This window comes from Cyclopterus lumpus, chromosome 16, assembly GCF_009769545.1.
Source record: "Cyclopterus lumpus isolate fCycLum1 chromosome 16, fCycLum1.pri, whole genome shotgun sequence".
Classification (NCBI taxonomy): Eukaryota; Metazoa; Chordata; class Actinopteri; order Perciformes; family Cyclopteridae; genus Cyclopterus; species Cyclopterus lumpus.
The window spans coordinates 10,514,306-10,532,523 of NC_046981.1; the positions used below are offsets into that span (position 1 = coordinate 10,514,306).

At 41.8% G+C, this 18,218-nt stretch overlaps 3 protein-coding genes across 6 annotated transcripts; 1 reads left to right on the forward strand and 2 right to left on the reverse strand.

The window, feature by feature from the left end:
• Nucleotides 1-431: 431 nt before the first annotated feature.
• Nucleotides 432-5,180, reverse strand: aqp10a (aquaporin 10a). The gene is made up of 6 exons (XM_034554078.1): nucleotides 4,987-5,180; nucleotides 2,714-2,840; nucleotides 2,261-2,398; nucleotides 1,969-2,087; nucleotides 1,652-1,869; nucleotides 432-665 (listed from the first exon to the last, which is right to left on the reverse strand). Exons 1-6 carry the CDS (start codon nucleotides 5,068-5,070, stop codon nucleotides 455-457), a joined length of 897 nt encoding a protein of 298 aa, XP_034409969.1. The 5' UTR covers nucleotides 5,071-5,180; the 3' UTR covers nucleotides 432-454.
• A 1,438-nt stretch (nucleotides 5,181-6,618) lies between these two features.
• Nucleotides 6,619-15,082, reverse strand: si:dkey-92i15.4. 3 transcript variants are annotated; one of them, XM_034553185.1, is made up of 9 exons: nucleotides 15,056-15,082; nucleotides 13,949-14,067; nucleotides 13,048-13,281; nucleotides 9,113-11,988; nucleotides 8,819-9,014; nucleotides 8,562-8,660; nucleotides 8,230-8,470; nucleotides 8,011-8,127; nucleotides 6,619-7,123 (listed from the first exon to the last, which is right to left on the reverse strand). In XM_034553185.1, the coding sequence occupies exons 4-9, from the start codon at nucleotides 11,605-11,607 to the stop codon at nucleotides 6,954-6,956; spliced, it is 3,318 nt and encodes a 1,105-aa protein (XP_034409076.1). In that variant the 5' UTR covers nucleotides 11,608-11,988; nucleotides 13,048-13,281; nucleotides 13,949-14,067; nucleotides 15,056-15,082; the 3' UTR covers nucleotides 6,619-6,953. The 3 variants fall into 3 exon arrangements, with proteins under 3 accessions (XP_034409076.1, XP_034409075.1, XP_034409073.1); XM_034553182.1 differs by lacking the exon at nucleotides 13,048-13,281 and having other exon boundaries at nucleotides 6,622-7,123; XM_034553184.1 differs by lacking the exons at nucleotides 13,048-13,281; nucleotides 15,056-15,082.
• Nucleotides 14,592-18,178, forward strand: c16h1orf43 (chromosome 16 C1orf43 homolog). Of its 2 annotated transcripts, none has more exons than XM_034553187.1 (7): nucleotides 14,592-14,670; nucleotides 15,979-16,080; nucleotides 16,179-16,287; nucleotides 16,375-16,428; nucleotides 16,510-16,676; nucleotides 17,048-17,106; nucleotides 17,227-18,178. In XM_034553187.1, the coding sequence occupies exons 2-7, from the start codon at nucleotides 16,018-16,020 to the stop codon at nucleotides 17,441-17,443; spliced, it is 669 nt and encodes a 222-aa protein (XP_034409078.1). In that variant the 5' UTR covers nucleotides 14,592-14,670; nucleotides 15,979-16,017; the 3' UTR covers nucleotides 17,444-18,178. The 2 variants fall into 2 exon arrangements, with proteins under 2 accessions (XP_034409078.1, XP_034409077.1); XM_034553186.1 differs by having other exon boundaries at nucleotides 14,620-14,912.
• Nucleotides 18,179-18,218: the final 40 nt, after the last annotated feature.

Sequence of the window (18,218 nt, forward strand, 5' to 3'; positions counted from 1 at the left end):
GTGTGTATGTGTGTGTGTATATATATATATATATATATATATATATATATATATATATACAAATATTAGTTGAACAATTGTAACTTTGAGTTTTTTCAGGGTAAAGTTTTATTGAATCAGTTTAAGTTATGCTCAATTGTCAGAATGTTTTCTCATAAAAAGTACATACAACTCAGTAATATAATTTACTAAATATATTTCATAAATAAATGTAAACAGCATTTTAATAGCATCAATATCTGTCTTAGTTTCCTCCAGTCTACTGTTGTATCAAAGAAGCTCATTCATAAGACATTCCCATTCTTCAACAGAAGAAAACATATATATATATATATATATATAAATATATATATATATATATATATATATATATATATATATAATATATATTCTTTAATTCATAAGTCTTTAACTGTCAGTATTGGTCGTGATGACATATTTTCATGACTAACACTTAGAGACGTGTAGCCTTTAACTCCTTTCTGTTGTCCCACGTGATGCCGGGCTGATGGACTTTGTCATTGATGGTGGAGGGAATGAAGAGGCTCTCAGGGGGATCTGGGTCCGGCAGGTGCCAGTGAATGAAGATCAAATACATGAAACTACCTATAACACCTCCAATAAGTGGGGCCACCAAGGGCACCCAGAACCAGTAGTTGTAACACCTGGAGAGCAGACAGAGAGAAGTTGAGATGAGGGTTTGTTTATTTAAATTGGCCTTTATAAAAGGGATTGCTAACAAACACACAGAGAAGCACCCTTTTGCCTCATTTAGCTCAATGTTTTGGTTAAGGTTCACATTTCCAGAAGCAGAAGCAGCTATTTACACAATCAAGCACTGTGCACTGTCTGCCTGGCACCAAACAAAGTTACATAACAAACTACTGACTTGTTGTTGAATATAGAAATTATAATAAATTAGCTACTTACTAATATCAAACAATATTACCATGCAGCTATTTTTTGCAGCTGGTGGCAATTTGCTATATGAAAAGACCAGTGAACACTGGGACACCAGATGAAAATTAGCCTCTCTGGCTAACTCTGGCTCACTTACAGTTGTACTGTTGATTGGTGTGCATTGTCCCTGTAAAATAAACAATTAAAAAAACAACATTTGGACAACGCCGATGGGATGACAACGTGTCTGCCTTACCTGTGTAGGTATGCAATTAATTCCTAAGACCTTACTCAAAACAGCTTTGCAAGCCATAATATGTTAGGGATGTGTATTTGTCCAGGACGTTTTGGAGATATTCTGCCACCTAGTGGTCCAGAATCAACTAATGCAGCTTTAAATAGATTAGATTAAGCACAATGAGTATTTAACAGCTGCGGAGGAAGAGAAAACACACAGGATCATAAGGAAGAGCAAACCAGGTCATAATCAGATGTTCTGTGACAAGCTGGCACCTTTGATCCTGCAGCTGAATAACGCTGACCTATGTGGTTTTCTGAGAAACACAAGGTGAACGGCCTGTACGAAAAGCAAACTGTCTCCATTGGATTGTCAGTTTGAACAGTTTGAATGAATTGTGCAGCTCTATCAGTAAGGCCCTAAAATGAATGATAAGAAATATGCATTCTTGGGTTATCAACTTGGAAAGTTGTATGTGTATGGTGCCGTGCATGTGCTTGATAAGATACATACGTGAAGACCTCAGTGCCCCAGCCGGCCGTCAGTGTAAAGAGGCGTGGTCCCAGGTCCCGAGCAGGATTGATGGCAGCACCACAGTTGGCTGACATTGACATGGATATCCCAAGGACGATCGTTGCCACTATCGGAGGAATCAGCTTTGTGGGAGCCGGAGTGTTCCTCTCTTCATTCAAACACAGGATGCACAACATCAGCATGCCAGTGCCCACTACCTAATGAAAAGGACAAGTATAAAAGCAACAAATAATGAGTTCAGTAAAGAACCAGCCGTTAAAGTCCCGATTTAAGTCTACACAAATCCTCCCACTGACCTGGTCAAGGAAACTTCTGCTTAAAGTCATGTACTCTGAAGGATATGTGGCAAATATAGACGCTGTTTCATTTGGGCCATAAACAGTCAATACTCCTCCACTAAACTCCATTATAGCATCTGAGACAGAAACAGGAGGAATGTAGAAAACAAGAAAACAAAAGAGACTGAAAATGTGTAAGAAGCTTCATGCATTTGTTATATTTCCCAACACATTTATTTAGGTATTTTCTTTAATGAACCACTCATCTTTATGTCAATGATAAAGTGTTTAAAGTGCCAGAAAGACAAACCATAGTAGACCAGGTAGACGAGGCCTGAGGCCAGATAAGCCCCCAGCAGCTGGCTGAGGGAGTAGGGCACCAGCCTTCCCCAGGGCACCTGGCCCAGCACACAGAAACTCAGAGTCACCGCCGGGTTCAGATGAGCACCTCCAGAGAAAAATGGGAGATGGAGAGAAGACAGGAAAGAGGAAGACAGAAGTGAATTACAGTTAGAGAGACTGGAAGGTAATTCAAGTTTAGATTATTTGTAGCCATATAGTGTGTCAACTAACTGGTAGATATCAGACTGAAGACCTTGAAAAGATGGACGAGGCCTCTTTTCAGAGAGCGATAAATCTAGAGATCAGTGAATCACTGCAGTAAGTCAGAGTGTGAGGCGTAACATGGAATACTGCTGCATTTTACTGTGTTCATCTTCTAAGGCTGCCAGTTTTGTGATATTATTGAGTTGATTGAATGTACCTGTGATGCCCTTGGTGAGGTACATGGCCGACATCACACCCACAGAAAAGGCCATGTTGACTGACAGGAACTGGCCTTTAGTTTCTCTGCTTGTCTTTACCTGCGCTGCAGCAGAGCAGCCAAAGAGCTTCACAGAAGATCAAGAGAAGACCCAAAAGGCATGAAACGTCAGGAGAAATATTTTTTAGCATCCGGAAAACAAGAAACAATCCTTCCATGTACAGGCAAAAAAAAAGAAGTGCACATTAAGTAATACCTTATTGTTCTCTGAGTGATTGATTTATTATTTATAAGTCAAACAAACTAATAAGTGGTCACATAAAAATGTGATAATAATATAATATCTCATTAACGTAGACATTGTAATGAAACTGTCCACTTAGTCTGCTTTCTCCGTAGTCTGCTAGGGGAGCAGCATTGGAGCCGGAGACAACAACCGACTCACTAAACTGGTGAAGAAGGCCAGCTCCATCATTGGCTGCAAACAGTACTATCAGGAACAGGTGGTGGAGAGGAGGACACTGAAGAAATGATTGTCCATATTGGATAACCAGGACCACCTTCTCCACCACCTACCGCAGGGACACGGAGCACGTTCTCCAACAGACTGCTTCACCTGATACAGGAGAACATTCCTGATACAGGAGAACATTCCTGATAAAGGAGAACATTCCTGATACAGGAGAACATTCCTGATACAGGAGAACATTCCTGCCAACTGCTATTAGACTTTATAATGAATCACCTCTGGTCAGATCCTCCTCAAATTTAACATCAATAAACCTTGCACCGTTTTCACTGTATATACACTTCTTTATTATTTAATTTTTCTTAAATTGAATATGTCCTGCTCTACTATTTTATTGTATTGTATATATTGTGCATTTTTTAATTTTCATACTTAATATATATTTACTTTTATTATAATAATCACTTCTTATCTAAATGTCCACAGATGATTATCTCATAATAACCACAACTGCAGGAAAGCATAAAACTTTATGACCCATCCATCCATTTTCAATACCGCTTATCCTCATTAGGGTCACGGGGGCACTGGAGCCTATCCCAGCTGACATAGGGCGAAGGCAGGGGACACCCTGGACAGGCCGCCAGTCCATCGAGGGCACATGTAGGGACATACAACCATTCACTCTCACATTCACACCTATGGGCAATTTAGAGATCAATTAACCTGCAGCATGTCTTTGGACTGTGGGAGGAAGCCGGAGAGCCCGGAGAGAACCCACACTGCCACGGGGAGAACATGCAAACTCCACACAGAAGGACCGCTCCGACCGGGAATTGAACCCGCGGCCCTCTTGCTGTGAGGCAACAGTGCTAGCCACTACACCACCGTGCAGCCCACTTTATGACCCATTAATCACTAATTAACTTTTTCTTTTATATATGTATTACAGGTCACGGTCACATTAAAGTAAGTTATGGTATTTTAAATGTCAAAGCAAATACACTTTTTGGAAACAGCAGTTTGATTTAAAACGTGCCAGTGACATAATGACATGTGGAAGGCCTGCATGGATAATCATGTAAATGCAATATGGATCATGAACATTCATTAATTTAGTTAAAATCCTAAATGTTTTGTATACATATACTTTCTCTTTTAGAAGAAACATAATACTATAAACCGACTAACTAAATAGGAATAGCTGATAGAATAATAGAGAAATATACAAAGAAATCTGATCAACACTCTAATAACAATACTATACTATTAATAATACATACAACTAAACAAAATATACATACAGACACAAATAATCTTTGTGGAGTTATAAAAGACCTAAATAACATTTAAACTGGATAACTTTGTAGCTCACAATCTTAAGTAGTTTGTTCTACGCAACATCTTGTACTGGTCTGTGGTGAAATATACCTCTATAGTTCTTTCTACCACTGTGACTTAATAGTTGTACAGCAGTTTAAAGTGTTATAGGATAGTAATTTATATATTTTACAATTGACTGCCTCCGACAATTAGTTATCAACAGTGTCTATATGGCTTAGTTTGTAATGATCATTTTATTGTTGACGTTAGGTTTCTCTCCAGTAGCATTACTCGTGTAATGCAGCCAAAACTAAGATCAGATCTATTTTTATAGTTATAAGTTAAATGATTACAGGAGAAAATTGTGTAAATTGTCAAGAAATTCCAAATCCTCTGAAACAGTTTGAACTGTACGAGTATATAAAATTTGACAACTTGTCAAAAATACAAACGTCAACATAAAAACCTGATCGTCACTTACCAGCAAGACGAAAGTTCCCAAGAGCTCAGCCAAGCACTCTCGCACCAGAGCATTCCTGACTCTCACAACACGCCGGTTCAACATTGCTGGAGAACAATCCGTCTTCTCATTTCACACTAGAGTCTGTCTTTGTTGACAGACGGTCCAGCTGTTGGGCTGTCTGTCTGTCGAGGAGCTGATGCGAGTGGAGGAGGTGTCAGTATTCTGTCACAACTTCTGCCTGAGCATCTAATGACCTGCGCTCTGTATCCCACTTCTTCCTCTTTTCTGCCTTGTCTTTATCCCCAGCTGGTCAAACACTATTACTCATTCATCAGGTAGTGACACTTTGGGATTGGCTGGAGCAAAGTTATACTGTGTCTAACCTGTTAGAGCTTCCATCGGCTGAGGCCATAAACAGTCAGATTATGTGTTGCCAGTAGTGACAGAAGCCAATAACCCACAGAGTATATGTTAAATTACACACACACACACACACACACACACACACACACACGTTTGTGTTTCACAGTCATCAATCTGTATCCATGTGCAAGAAAGCAGGTCGGTAACAATTATATATGGAATAAATGAGAATAATCTATTAGCACTCAAAATCACCAGCACAGCTGTTTACATTATTATGACTGACCTCGTCAGAATGCCTAAACTATGAGTCATGGATGTCAAAATATTGGTGCATATTTGACAATTGTTTGTCCAGTCTTTTGTTTCTTTTTGTTTTTTGTATATTTGTATCGGCATATTTCCACTATATTGTAATGTTTCTACTTTTGTTAAATGCCTATGAACTGGCATGTTTACATCTTTCATTTTATCCTGATGTTCTTAACGTGCTCTCTCCCTACCAGATAAACTAATACAAATTGTGTGTGTAAAACACAAGAACGGCACAATTTAATACAGTCTGGCTTTCACCTCTCTGTTTTGTGGATATTGAAAATGTAAATGTCCATATAAATAAATGTAAATAAATGATCTCTATGGAATTCCAGTCCAAAAAGAATCCATAAAGACATGTAATACAACATATATTACCAATGGTGTGGCGCAACCTTGTTGTTGTTAAGGCGGTTAATAGGAAAGCCCTTCTCATCATCGGAGATCAAGATGTCCCCATAACTGCTCTTCAATGAACTCTGGACTCCTAATAGATTATGTAACACAAATATTTGCTATGTAGGAGGAAATAACCGGTGGCACATGGCACGCAACAAATCTGATAAGCTATGAAGACTATTGGAGTTGATTGTACATCCTTACTGATAAGAACACTTTGATTCTGTCTTTTCATAACTTATATTTCATCTGAAAATAGACTGTAAGGGTATATTTAGAGTTTGGGAATCTCAGTAAAGTGAAGTGATTACTAACTTTCAACACCAACACCATACACCTTGACATGGTGTGTGAAATATTGATATCTTATCTTATTGCATCTACTTTTGAGTATCTCTGTTTTGTAATGTGTAAAATGACAGATACCTTAACCCTGCTTCAGACTTTTGTCTCTTATTTCTGTAAACTGGTAGAAAGATAAGATCATATCTCACTATTACCCTCTGCATGACATACAAATAAAAAAACATCACTTTAAGTTAGGATTTATTAAAAAGCAATATAAACCCTTAATTTAGTTAGCTTCTTTATTCACATTATATTACAACACAGTTATTTATTTACAGGCGCCACATTACTAGCTTTTATATGATCAAAGTATCAACCAGTATCATCAGTGCATTTGAATTATGGGCTGGTAAAGAAATATAACAAGCTTTGAGGTAGATGTAATCCTGTAGATAAAGTGAGAAAAATAAAACATTTTGATCTCGTCTGTAAGATTATATTTCATTTAGGGATTTGTTATAATGGCTACACATTGTTTAATTGTTTTAATGGCATTAGGCCCAGATATCTAAATTAAATCATGTCTGGTTCCTAGCCACCTTTACTATGCTCAAAGCACCTCAACATGTGGTTTCCAGATGTTTAACAGGGCGACGAAGCACCACGTCCACAGGCCCAGGGGGAAGTCTTCTGATCAAAGTCCATACCTCCAGGCGCCTCATCCCCACCACGCTCATTCCTTCAATCTCTTCCACCTCATCACCAGGACGCAGCTTGTCAACAGGACCTCCTGAAGGGAAAAGGTGGATTTAATGAACAAGTCTGTACACAAAGAATCCAAATACACCATGTAGGATATATATTGACAGTGACAGATGTTATGAACATAAAAGAACCACCTGTGCTTTCAAAACTGTAAAATTATCATTAATAATGGCAGCAGTGGATATTTTGGTGTTAGAGGGTTTTTGACAGTGTCATCAGAGAGACGGCCTGTGGAAATAATCTTTTGTCCTCTAGCGCCCCCCAGAGTGGGGAAGCTGAAACAGGTTGTGTCCAAGAGAGGTCAACTCACAGCCATCATGATGAAAGGGTAATGCAGCATGTGTATAATGATATCTAAATGTGGACACCTAACCTGAAGGGTTGCAAAAAATATTATTTAACCTGTAATGAACGAATCTGGTATCTTTCTCTTTTCTGTACAAAAAAATACTTGGACCACCATAACCAAGTAACAAACTTCTTTTTGAAATACCTAAAAAAAGGCAACAATTACATTGTGTCTCTTCCCCATGACTTTCTTTCATTACTTAATTTGGCAATTGAGTAACCTTACTAACTTAATAAACCAAACACGTCGATGTTTCCTTTTTTTGAGTCCATAATTATGTGTTTCTGAGTTGGGAGTGGAAGAGTTTGCATGGCCTGCAGGCAGCACAAACCTCAACCCCATCCAACACCTTTGGGATGAATTGGCAAACAAGGCCTTATCACACAAAGTCTGTGCCTGGCCTCACTAATGCTATTGTGGCTGAATGAAAGATTGCCACTACAATTGGATGTTTTTATGTCCAACTCTTTGAGGCAAGTGTTTTCAAATTATTTCCAAATCTCTGCATTTCTATGCAGTTCTGTATTCGATGGAGATCAGAAATACTGCGCTTTAGTTCTCACCCTGGAAGATCTTCTGTACAGTGAGTGGTCGGTTCCCACGGGTGGAGTCTACACCTCCTTCCAGGCTGAAGCCCAGATCCCTGTTGTTCTTCTCCAGACACACAAACACATGCTGATCTGAGAGCAGCAAACACACAAAAACACAGATGAGGTGACTCACTTTAAACAACTGCAGCTTCAGGACTAATGTCTAAACTCTGGTAAAGTACCACTTCTCACCTGTCTTTGTCTTTGTTTGTCCCTGGGTATTCGTCTGCGCTCCCCCCTTACAGACACTGCTCAACCCTTCCCTCCTCATGACCACCACACCCATCTCCCGAGTCTTTGCTCTCCTCAGGACCCTCAGGGCCTCCCAGTGGGCATAGCCGCACAGTGCTGTGCCATTGATTGACAGGACCTGGTCCCCTTCCCGTATGGAGCCTTCCTGGGCTGCAACACCCGGGTGAAACACCCTGTGAACCTGAGAGGAAGAAATCGAGGGACAAATGATGGAGACTGAGGACTATGCTTTTATATCTTTTTTTTATAAGTAAGAAGGGATGTTTCCTCACAGTGACTGGCTTGTTCTGGTCCACACCTCCCGCCACGCTGAAGCCCAGTCCCACACCTATGTCCTTATGGAGAACCACCACCTGCACATCGTTATAGTCCTGCACAAAGTGAAGGCAGCGAGAATGAGACGGAGGTTATAATCTTTTTGTCCTGTGTATGACTGATTTTGTGGTGTGTACCTTGCATGGGAAAAGTGACCTGAATCATGGCAATGTTAAAACTGTTGACTTTAAATCCACAAAGAGTTGCACTGTACCTGCAGAGTGCTGTCCCCCATGCTCCTGACGTCCTCCAGCAGCCTGTCTAGCTCCTCACTGGGCATCACAGACACAGAGGACATGGCCGACATGTCTGAGCTCATCGAGGCAGACCGATGGTTGGAAGATTGCCACTCGTCGTTATCATTCTCCGATTCGTAGTCAACTCCAGCAAAGTTACACAGGTCTGAAAGACTGCAGGGATTCAAGACGAGAGTTATGAGATTAAAATGTTTGACAAATTGTCGGAAGAAATAATTCCAACCATAAATGTGATATATAACAGGACCCACCTGACACAGAAGCTCTTGTTATCCGACTGGCTCATGTTACTAGTGATGGTCACCGAGGACTCTCCGGAGTCTGAATCATAGTTGGAATCGTCATCCTTCTGTGTACTTTCATCATCATCATCATAATCATCATCTTCATCACTCCAGATCATAATATTTGGTTTCAAGCCAGCGACCCAGGCATTTAGGTCCATCAGCTGTTTCTTCCCATTTGGATGGGCTGTGTTGACCTCTAGTGAGAAGAGGTCAGAGAGGTTGCTGGGGGACGAGGTGGCAAGGGCACGAGGGAGGAGCGGTGAATCTTGTTTGGGGATTTTGGCTGTGGGAAAGAAGTTTTCTGGTTGTGCGGTAGGTGTAAGACAGGGTGAGTTGTTTGGAGAGTTTGTTGGAGTTTTGTCTTCATCACTAACAGGTGAAGTAACCCGTGGGGGTGTTGTTTTCTGCACACCGGCGGAGATGGACAGTCGTGAGGATGGTGGTCTCTCGCTTGCCTCCTCAGGGCTTGAGGTTCTGTAAAAATCTATCTCGTCTATGTAAAAGTTTCCATTTTTTCTTTGAGCGCCTTCATTTAGTGGGATTTCCAGGGACGTCTTGAGACTGGAATATTTATTAAAATCTGCACAATTGTTAATGCTATCCATTTCTTTTCCTTCTCTCTCTTTCCTCCCTAATCTTAGTTCAATCTCATCCACTGATAACGACCTATTTGACCCTCCCTTCTTTCTTCCTTCTGTCACTTTCTCCTCAGTTCCATCACCTGCCTCCCTCCTCTCTTTTGCTGACCCGCTTTGTTTCACTCCTTCATGAGCCAAGCTGAGATGTGTTGGAACTGAAAAGGCCCGTCTGGGCATGAGGGCCTGTCCTGTAGCCAAACTCTGGGATCTCTGTGAGAGAGCCTCAAACTGATTAATCTTATTTCTCACACTGGCTGCAGAGGCGGCCGACAACCTCTCTCGTAATTTCTTCCTCTCCATTGATTTCACGTTCTGTAGGTTTGGATCAAACACATCTTCATCAGTGCAGCTCCTCTTTGATTCCGTTTTTTCTTTTGCTACATCATCTGTTTGCCACTCTGTTCTTTCTGTCAATGCCCCTTGTATTACACTAGTCTCGCCCTTCATCCCGTCCTGATGCATACTCCCATTCCCACTTGCAATTCCTTCCCTCAAACCAGACAAATCTCTCAAAGAAACAGATCTCTCTTCTAAGAAACTGTTTGAATGTGAGGGTGAAGTAAGTCCTGCTGCAGTCCTTGCAGATCGTATCTGAGCAGCTATCGAGTACCTGCTCCTGGCTCTATCCAGAGACCGTGTGCCCATTTCCTCGAACCCTCTGCCCCAGTTAGGTCCCCCTTTCTCTGAGTACTTGCCCTGTGCCTGTCCTTGCCCCTGTACCCCTGACAATCTTTCCCTGGTCCTGCTTGTCTGTGGTAAAAGTGACGTCTCAGAACCTCGAGTGTCTTTTTGTGTCGAGGTGAAGGATGTCTTGCTTTGCCCTGAACTGAGGCTCCTTTTCAGTCCTGGTGAGAAACGCCTGGGGAAGGTTCCCCCTGAAGCCCACTCACATGACTTCTGCTGTGGTGAAATTAGGGAGTCTGTGGTTGTTTCTCTGTGATGGGACGTTGCAGGGGTTGAGAAATCCCTAATTGTGCTGAAATCCTCCTTTTTACTGAAACCAGCGGACCCATAGAGTTTCTCGATCCGCTCCATTATACTCTGGCCTCCTTTGGGCCCAAACGAAGAAGCTGTCTCTCTGACACCAGAGCCAGGTCCAGACAGGGACCTCAACCTAATGGGGAGAGAATGACCTTTACTGGCCCTGTCCAAAGTCCGACTCATGTGACTCCCTGGGCTCCTCTCAACATTACTTGTACCAGCGGAGTTATGCGACTGTATTGAAGACACAAACCTGGCCCTCAAGCCTTCAACACCAGTCGTTCTTTCGTCCCAGCCTCGTTTAGTTGGCAACACGAACATGTCAGCCAGTTTGCCACGATCAGGGCTTGATGCCCCTGCTCGCCAATCTAGACTCTTACTTCTACTTGGCCGGTTGTATCTCCTCAAGTCTATCTTGCCTCGGCATTCAGACCCAGGGTTACATGTTCTTCTTCTGTCAGTGCCACATTCTGTGATAGTTTTGACTGCTGTGCCATTCTGGTTCAGTTCAGTCGATATTTCATAGCCTAAAGTATCCTCTTCCCCACACTGAGCTCTGACACTGCTGCGACTCCCAGTCCTGGCTTGATAACCAGTGACTGTGTGATTCTCCACTTTGGTTGTACCATCTGTGCCCGTGTGCACCCTGGCGTATCTCTCTCTCTCGTCAACTTCTTCAGCACTCTTCCCCTCCTCCTCCGAAAAACAATTGGGTTTCCTAACACCTGGCCTGCAAGTGAGACTGTACGAGTGAGAGTTAGCCGAGCGGATAGTGAAGCGTGCTTCTGTCCTCTGATTGTCATACTCTCTCAGTGGAGGAGGCAGCGTGGACAAGTCCATTGTCTGGCAGTAAACAAAGTTAATGATCTCCTGTCAAGAGCAAAATCCCCAAAAGAGAGTGGAAGAGTGAACTTGATCTTTAACCAATTCCAAGCAACTGTCTTTTAGACGGAAATCTGGGAGCACTTTGTTTGAATGCAGCAACTGCGAGTGTGTACAAAGCTGTGAAAAGGTGGCTCAATTACAGCCCTCATCAGTTTCTTGCACAGAAACAAATGCTGGATTAAAAAATGTAATATTCCAGTGACGCTCCTGATGATTCTCTGTGTTGTGTTCTCCAAGAGAAGACTCCTCTGGGCTCCTCTTCTTGATCTTTTGTTGTTCTGTCGCTTGCAATTTTTTGGTTCCTTCAGAACGACTTCAGCAAACAGCTCCCGTTGCCTGCCGAGCATAAACATGTTACAATACGTTACAGGGAAGCACAAAGTGGACAGTAAACGGATGAGATGTGAAAATGATAGGAAGAAAAAAATAGAAACAGAAGAACATGAAGAGCCCTGCTCCTCATCCCTGTTCTTCATCCCTGCTCCTCATCCCTGCTCCTCATCCCTGCTCCTCATCCCTGCTCCTTTAGCATTCCCCTCACGCTGACTCAATGAGCCCATTCAAAGAACAGTGGGACTCAGATAATGCCGTCTGCTGTTCACACACATCATGACGGCTGTTTACACAAGCAACATACTCATGACTACCTGTCACTGTCAGCTAAACCTGAACCAAGAACTGGAAAAACTCACCCAACAGCAATCCACCCAGAAAAAACAATGTATTAAAGTTCCACAATGAGTCTCTGTGCAGCGTGTATCGGTTTCATAAAACCAAAGTAACAACAGACTGAAACCAAAGTAAAAGGGTTTTCGGGTGAAATGATCAGATAAGATGGACAAAGATGAGGACAGCGCCACTTTAGTTTACATACAGCCTGCTGAGAGAGAGATAGCATTACGGATGGACAATGGCTCATCGAGGAGTTCACAGCCACGCACAACAGGCATTGTCTGTAAGGCAGTGAAACCACCTTTGATCATTCGTCACATTAGAATTAGGATCTTATCATCTCTTTTTGAACACAAATAGTAGAAGCTTGTGATTTACTGTATAAACACAATATGACAAAAGAATCAGACAAGCAGTGCCGGAAATGATTATATGAAGCCGTTTATGTCGGTTACAGCGTGTAACTTTTGGCGACAGTCTCTTCGGTGCTTTTCAATGCAGGTGAGTCCGAGTGTCGGTTTACAGAAACACCTGTTCTGCCAGGTCACAAAGACTCCCATCTGGGTAACGCGGGCAACACGGCACGGTTTTCTTTAAACTCCGATTAAAACAGCAAAAAATTTTCAAATGCACCCAGACATTCGATAAAAAACCACAACATTTACTCTCACATGATTAGAAATGATCTTATTAATCACACATTCACAATCACATGCGCCATACCTTCTCTTGGAGGGACTTCGTTACCTGTCCTACGCCACTGCATTGACACGGGTTCATAATGAAGGCAGCGCTCTGTAATGACATCAGCTCCTACGGTAACTCCTCTCTTTTCTCTTCAGCTTTGCATGATGGAGTGAGTACAGTGACGCAAACCTGCCACACAGGTTTATTCTCTCTCAGTCTCTCTCTCTGTTTTTTTTTCACCTCTTTTCCTCTTCCCACAGGGTAGCATTCCTGACACACACACACACACACACACACACACACACACACACACACACACACACACACACACACACACACACACACACACACACACACACACACACACACACACACACACACACACACACACACTTTTGCCGCTGAAAACTTCAAACTTCCTCACATATCAGCATTTCATAGCTCAAGGGAGAAGATACAGTTCAGATAATCGTGAGAAACTGAACAAAAAGGACATTTCCCAACCCAGGCTTATTATATCACCCCACCTAAAGACAAACCTAAGTTAAATCATCTGGGCTGAGCAGGTATCAAAATACATAATAATAGAGCGCCTTTAATTGGGACGAGAGACGACAAAGAGCTCATGTGGACCCAGAAATACCAGCAGGGATTATTATTGTTAAAAGGTAAACCTCTCGAGAAAACTAAACTTCAGACGCAATGAGAATCTGTGGGACTGTAATGCCCACTGAAGGAGAGAAATTACTGAGATTGCTGATATATTCGGTCCACACAGAGGAAGAAGAAGAAAACACACAGAAGAAGAAAAAGAAGAAGAATTGTTTTTGCAAAAATGTAATTCTGCAGAGAGGAAATGTGAACAAACAGCCTTCGGGTCTTTCAAAGAGGAAGCAGACATATATTTAACATTTTAAAATATCTAAAAAGCACTTACAGTTTTGGTTGTCATGTAGAGGCTCATGTGTTTTTTTGCATGCACCTGCTTCCTTTGAAACTGCGGTTGCTACATCTGCGCGCTGCAACAATAAGGGGTGTCTTAACGTCCCTCTGTGCCTGTCAAAAGCCAAAACAAACAGAGTCAGAGACATTAATGCGAGGCCAAGTTTTAGGAAATTAATGATCCAATCAGTGATTAGCTGCAGATAGGGCTGGTAGGCTGCATGGTCTTCCCAGGACAGAGAACAGTCTGTGAGTAGGGATAAATAGCTCACAAGCCACCCTTGTTCCTGACAGAAGAATGGCTCAGTGTCTCTGCAGGGTGGATGCAAACCACTGTCCTGCTCACAGAGACACACTGGTTCTGCAAATCCATTCTTTAGGGTGTAGGACTCTTTAGTTTCTGGTATTTAATAAGTTGCTCAGTGGACATGTCTGCAGGCAATCCAGTGTCAAGCAACACAGAAATAAACAGCAAGAATGTGAAAATAGAGCAATTTAAATCATCTCGAACTCTGCCGAGCTGGAAATTACGAATCCTGGCCTTTTATTTTCGGACTCGTTTGTTGATTTGTTTGTTGGTTGGTTGCGTCGTGGGTGAAGTCGCTTTCGACAGCAGATGGCAGAAGAGGCCAGAGAAACATCAGATCTGACGTCACGCCTGCCTGTACCGGTCACGTGACCTCCGCGGAAGTCAACAAACCGGGCGGGCGGCGAAATGTAAAAAGACGAAAAGCTTATTTTACATCCTTGTTCTCTGTCTGTGGTTGAACGTCTTCAGATTGAATGCGGTGTAAAAACGTGTACTGAAATTCAACCGCGTGCCTTTTAAATGTCACATGTCGGGACGTACTTTCCGTCGTTTAGCGTTAAGTGAGCCGTTGACGTACCGTTTCAAAATGGGGAGCGATTCTCTCCTCTCGAGCGTTAACGTGGTGCTCGTAATGGCCTACGGTAGTCTGGTGAGTCTGCTTCACTTTGTAACGATGTGACGTCCGGGTCCAGTTGAGGGTTACGGTCAAACTCACGATGACGGAACTCTACATTAGTGTTTTACAACCTTTTCTAACATTATTTCTAAGAGCCAGACTGGCTGCATTCTTACCGTGAAACACACACTCAGTGTGCTGAGTCATTATATACACGTACACACACACATAATGTTCAGGGCTCTTTATGAGACTTGGATCAACACAGGTTTGCAAACATTTATTATGCAACACAGAAATGGGTTTCCTGTTGTGTTAAAACCACATTAACTATGTTTTATAGTACTAAGTTACATATGGTCAATAAATAAAATGATAGTTTCAAATATAATATTTTACTCTTCCTTATTTTTAAAACTAACTTTTAAATGTATTTTGCGCACTTTTTACACATCATGTGCCACCGAGTTTTATCATAGAAGTTTAAAAGTGATGATTTTCTGTCTTGTCTTGAACTTCCTGATAAACATAGCTATATGGTCTGAGATCTATATATACAAATCTAACAATCTAAGCACTACTGTCTTCATAAGCTGGTAATATTCTTTACACAATGACGCATTCGTAAGAACTAATGTAAGCTGTGTCATGCCCTGTTTTAACACTTTAAAAAATAAAACCTCTGCTATTCACGAGTGGAACAACATCAACAATAAGACCCCTTTTATCCAAACCAACAGACGGATTATAAATTATATAAATATATACAACTGCTTCCTCAGTGTTGTTTCACAAAAACTAACCAAAGAAAGAGACTAAATTTAGACAAAAAAAAAAAAAAAGACAAATAAACAAAACGAGCTATGGACACCACGGCGAAACTATTGTTATGATCAACAGTAACGTTGGTTACAGTTACAGCCGAGGACTCATTAACATGAGTAATTATAATTTCTACATCCCTGAAAAATGTATTCAAACATGCAACTCATTACATATTGTGTATCTTGTTTTATTTTTGTTCTGTTTATCTTCCACTGGCATCCTGTACACTACGCTTAAAAAAAGGTTTTAAACTTCCACAAACTCTTCCCTCTAGGTCTTTGTTTTGCTATTCATCTTCGTCAAAAGACAAATAATGCGATTTGCCATGAAGTCTCGTAGAGGACCACATGTTCCCCTTGGCCACAATGCTCCCAAGGTACCACGCACATACCATAATGAGCCAGAAGTGAGATGCTGTACAGTGTGTTGCTGATGAAATATTATATCTTAGTGTTTCTTATGTGTGTGCTGTAGGAGCTGAGACAAGAAATAGAAGCCAAACTGTGCCAGGTCCAGAAAATCCACTTTGAGCCCCGTCTGCTGTTCCCAGATGATGACCGGCTAAAGCAAAGAGAACTGTGTGGTTAGTGGCACATAAACACACACACACACACACACACATCTTTGTATGCACGGTGTACACAACAATCTGTGTGTGTGTGTGTTGCAGGTTCCCATGACTACCTGTACAGGATGAGAGCACTGGATGCCGTCAGAGACACTGGTGAGCTTCGCTGTCACCTAACTTAGTCCCGGTTTTGTTTTGTTGTCACGCCAGACTGTTACAATACCACCTGCACTTTAGATCTCCCTTTCCGTGAACTCGGCGGCTCATCCACCGCCGTGACGGGTAAAAGACTTCGGACGTGGCTTCTCCAGCTGAGAAACTCTCACTGCGTGTTCCGAGACAGCCTGAGCTCGCTCATCGACACGGTGCTGGACGGGTACAACAAAGCACGTTACGGGGCAGAGGTCAGTGTGCTCTCTGTGTGTGGTTGTCTCTCATCTAACACATCATGCCCATATTGTGATATTGTGTTACACGGTCCGCAGTCTAAAGCGATAACAAGAAAACTGAGTTGAAATATGTGGACAAAATCTAAAGTATGTTGTCAACGTGCCTTGTAGTTCAATACCATAAACATCCATTTCCATATGTAATGGTTAACATTATAGTGCATGTGTTGTAGCCTACAATACAGCACACTTCTGTAAATCTTTACACATTTATATTTACATGTTTACATGCATTTGTACCATGTCGCCCATCCTGGAATGTTCTGTGTATTGAAAAGTTGACAAATGTCTGATGTCTTGTCATCGGCTTTTGTTTGTGTCTGAAGGCTTTTGGTGAAGCAGAATTTTTTAAATACCATGAAGCTCTGACTGAATTGACCTCTGTGTGAGTAAAACCACCCTTTCCTCACAGTGCTCCCCTCCAGCTTCCCTTTGATGCTAATCCCACCATTGGAATGTTAATTATGCACTGGGAACAATCTGTTTCTCCCTTTTGCTGTTTCAGTGTCAAGTCTCACAGCGGTAGCAGCTCTCCGAGCCAGTACCGTCAGTCCGCAGCCAGAGACCTGACCAGCACTACGGAGCCTGCGAGCTCCTCCTCCTCCCCCACCCAAACTACCTACCTCACATCTTCAATGCAACACCGCAGCAAGCGGCCCAGACACTTCCTGGAACTGAAGAACTTCAAAGACAACTACAACACTCTGGACAGTTTGTTCTGAAAATCTGTCCAAAAGAAATATCACAAACAACGTGAAGCTGTCGGTGATTAAAGTGCCTACGGACGGCGACAGGTCACCAGGTAGTTTAGAGTAATGATAAAAACACTGCCTTCGCATATTTCCTTGTTCACAGTTGAATGCATATCAGACTCAGTGTAGCCTATGCATATATCCTGTAATAATGCATGTGCAGTGTAAGTTAGTAGGGTTGATTTGACCAAAACCACAGCTATGGGGCTATGCAATGGCATAAGACAATCAGTATTTATTGCACAATGTAAAGGCCTATGCAGACTTGTTAAAATGACCCAACTGGATCAAAACTTGCTTATAGTTAACAATGTTTGTCGAGAAACCCAGTGTTAATGTTTGAAAAACTCACACTGTTTATGTCACTTATGTTTACATCTATGTATGTCACTACTGTTCATTTGCTGCTGTTAAATTGACGGGCTATTTTTCTTTTTGCCTTAAATGTTTGTTTTACAGAAGCCATACTTGACTTAATGAATTTTGATGATTAAGTGCTCTTTCTCTCTCAGTGCAATGCAATTTAAAAGTATTATGGTACATTAAAGCACCAGGGGAAGTCTTTTCCTAAACTTGTCTTTTTTAAAAAGTAGACTGGCCTCCTTATGTGTTTCCTTTGCGATTCAGGGTTTCCATAAGGTGAATAATTGTATTTTCTGTGGTTATTGTTCAAGTAGCTATCCAAATAAAACAATGACATACAGACATGATGGTGCTCAATGTTCTTACATTTGGTCAGCACAAT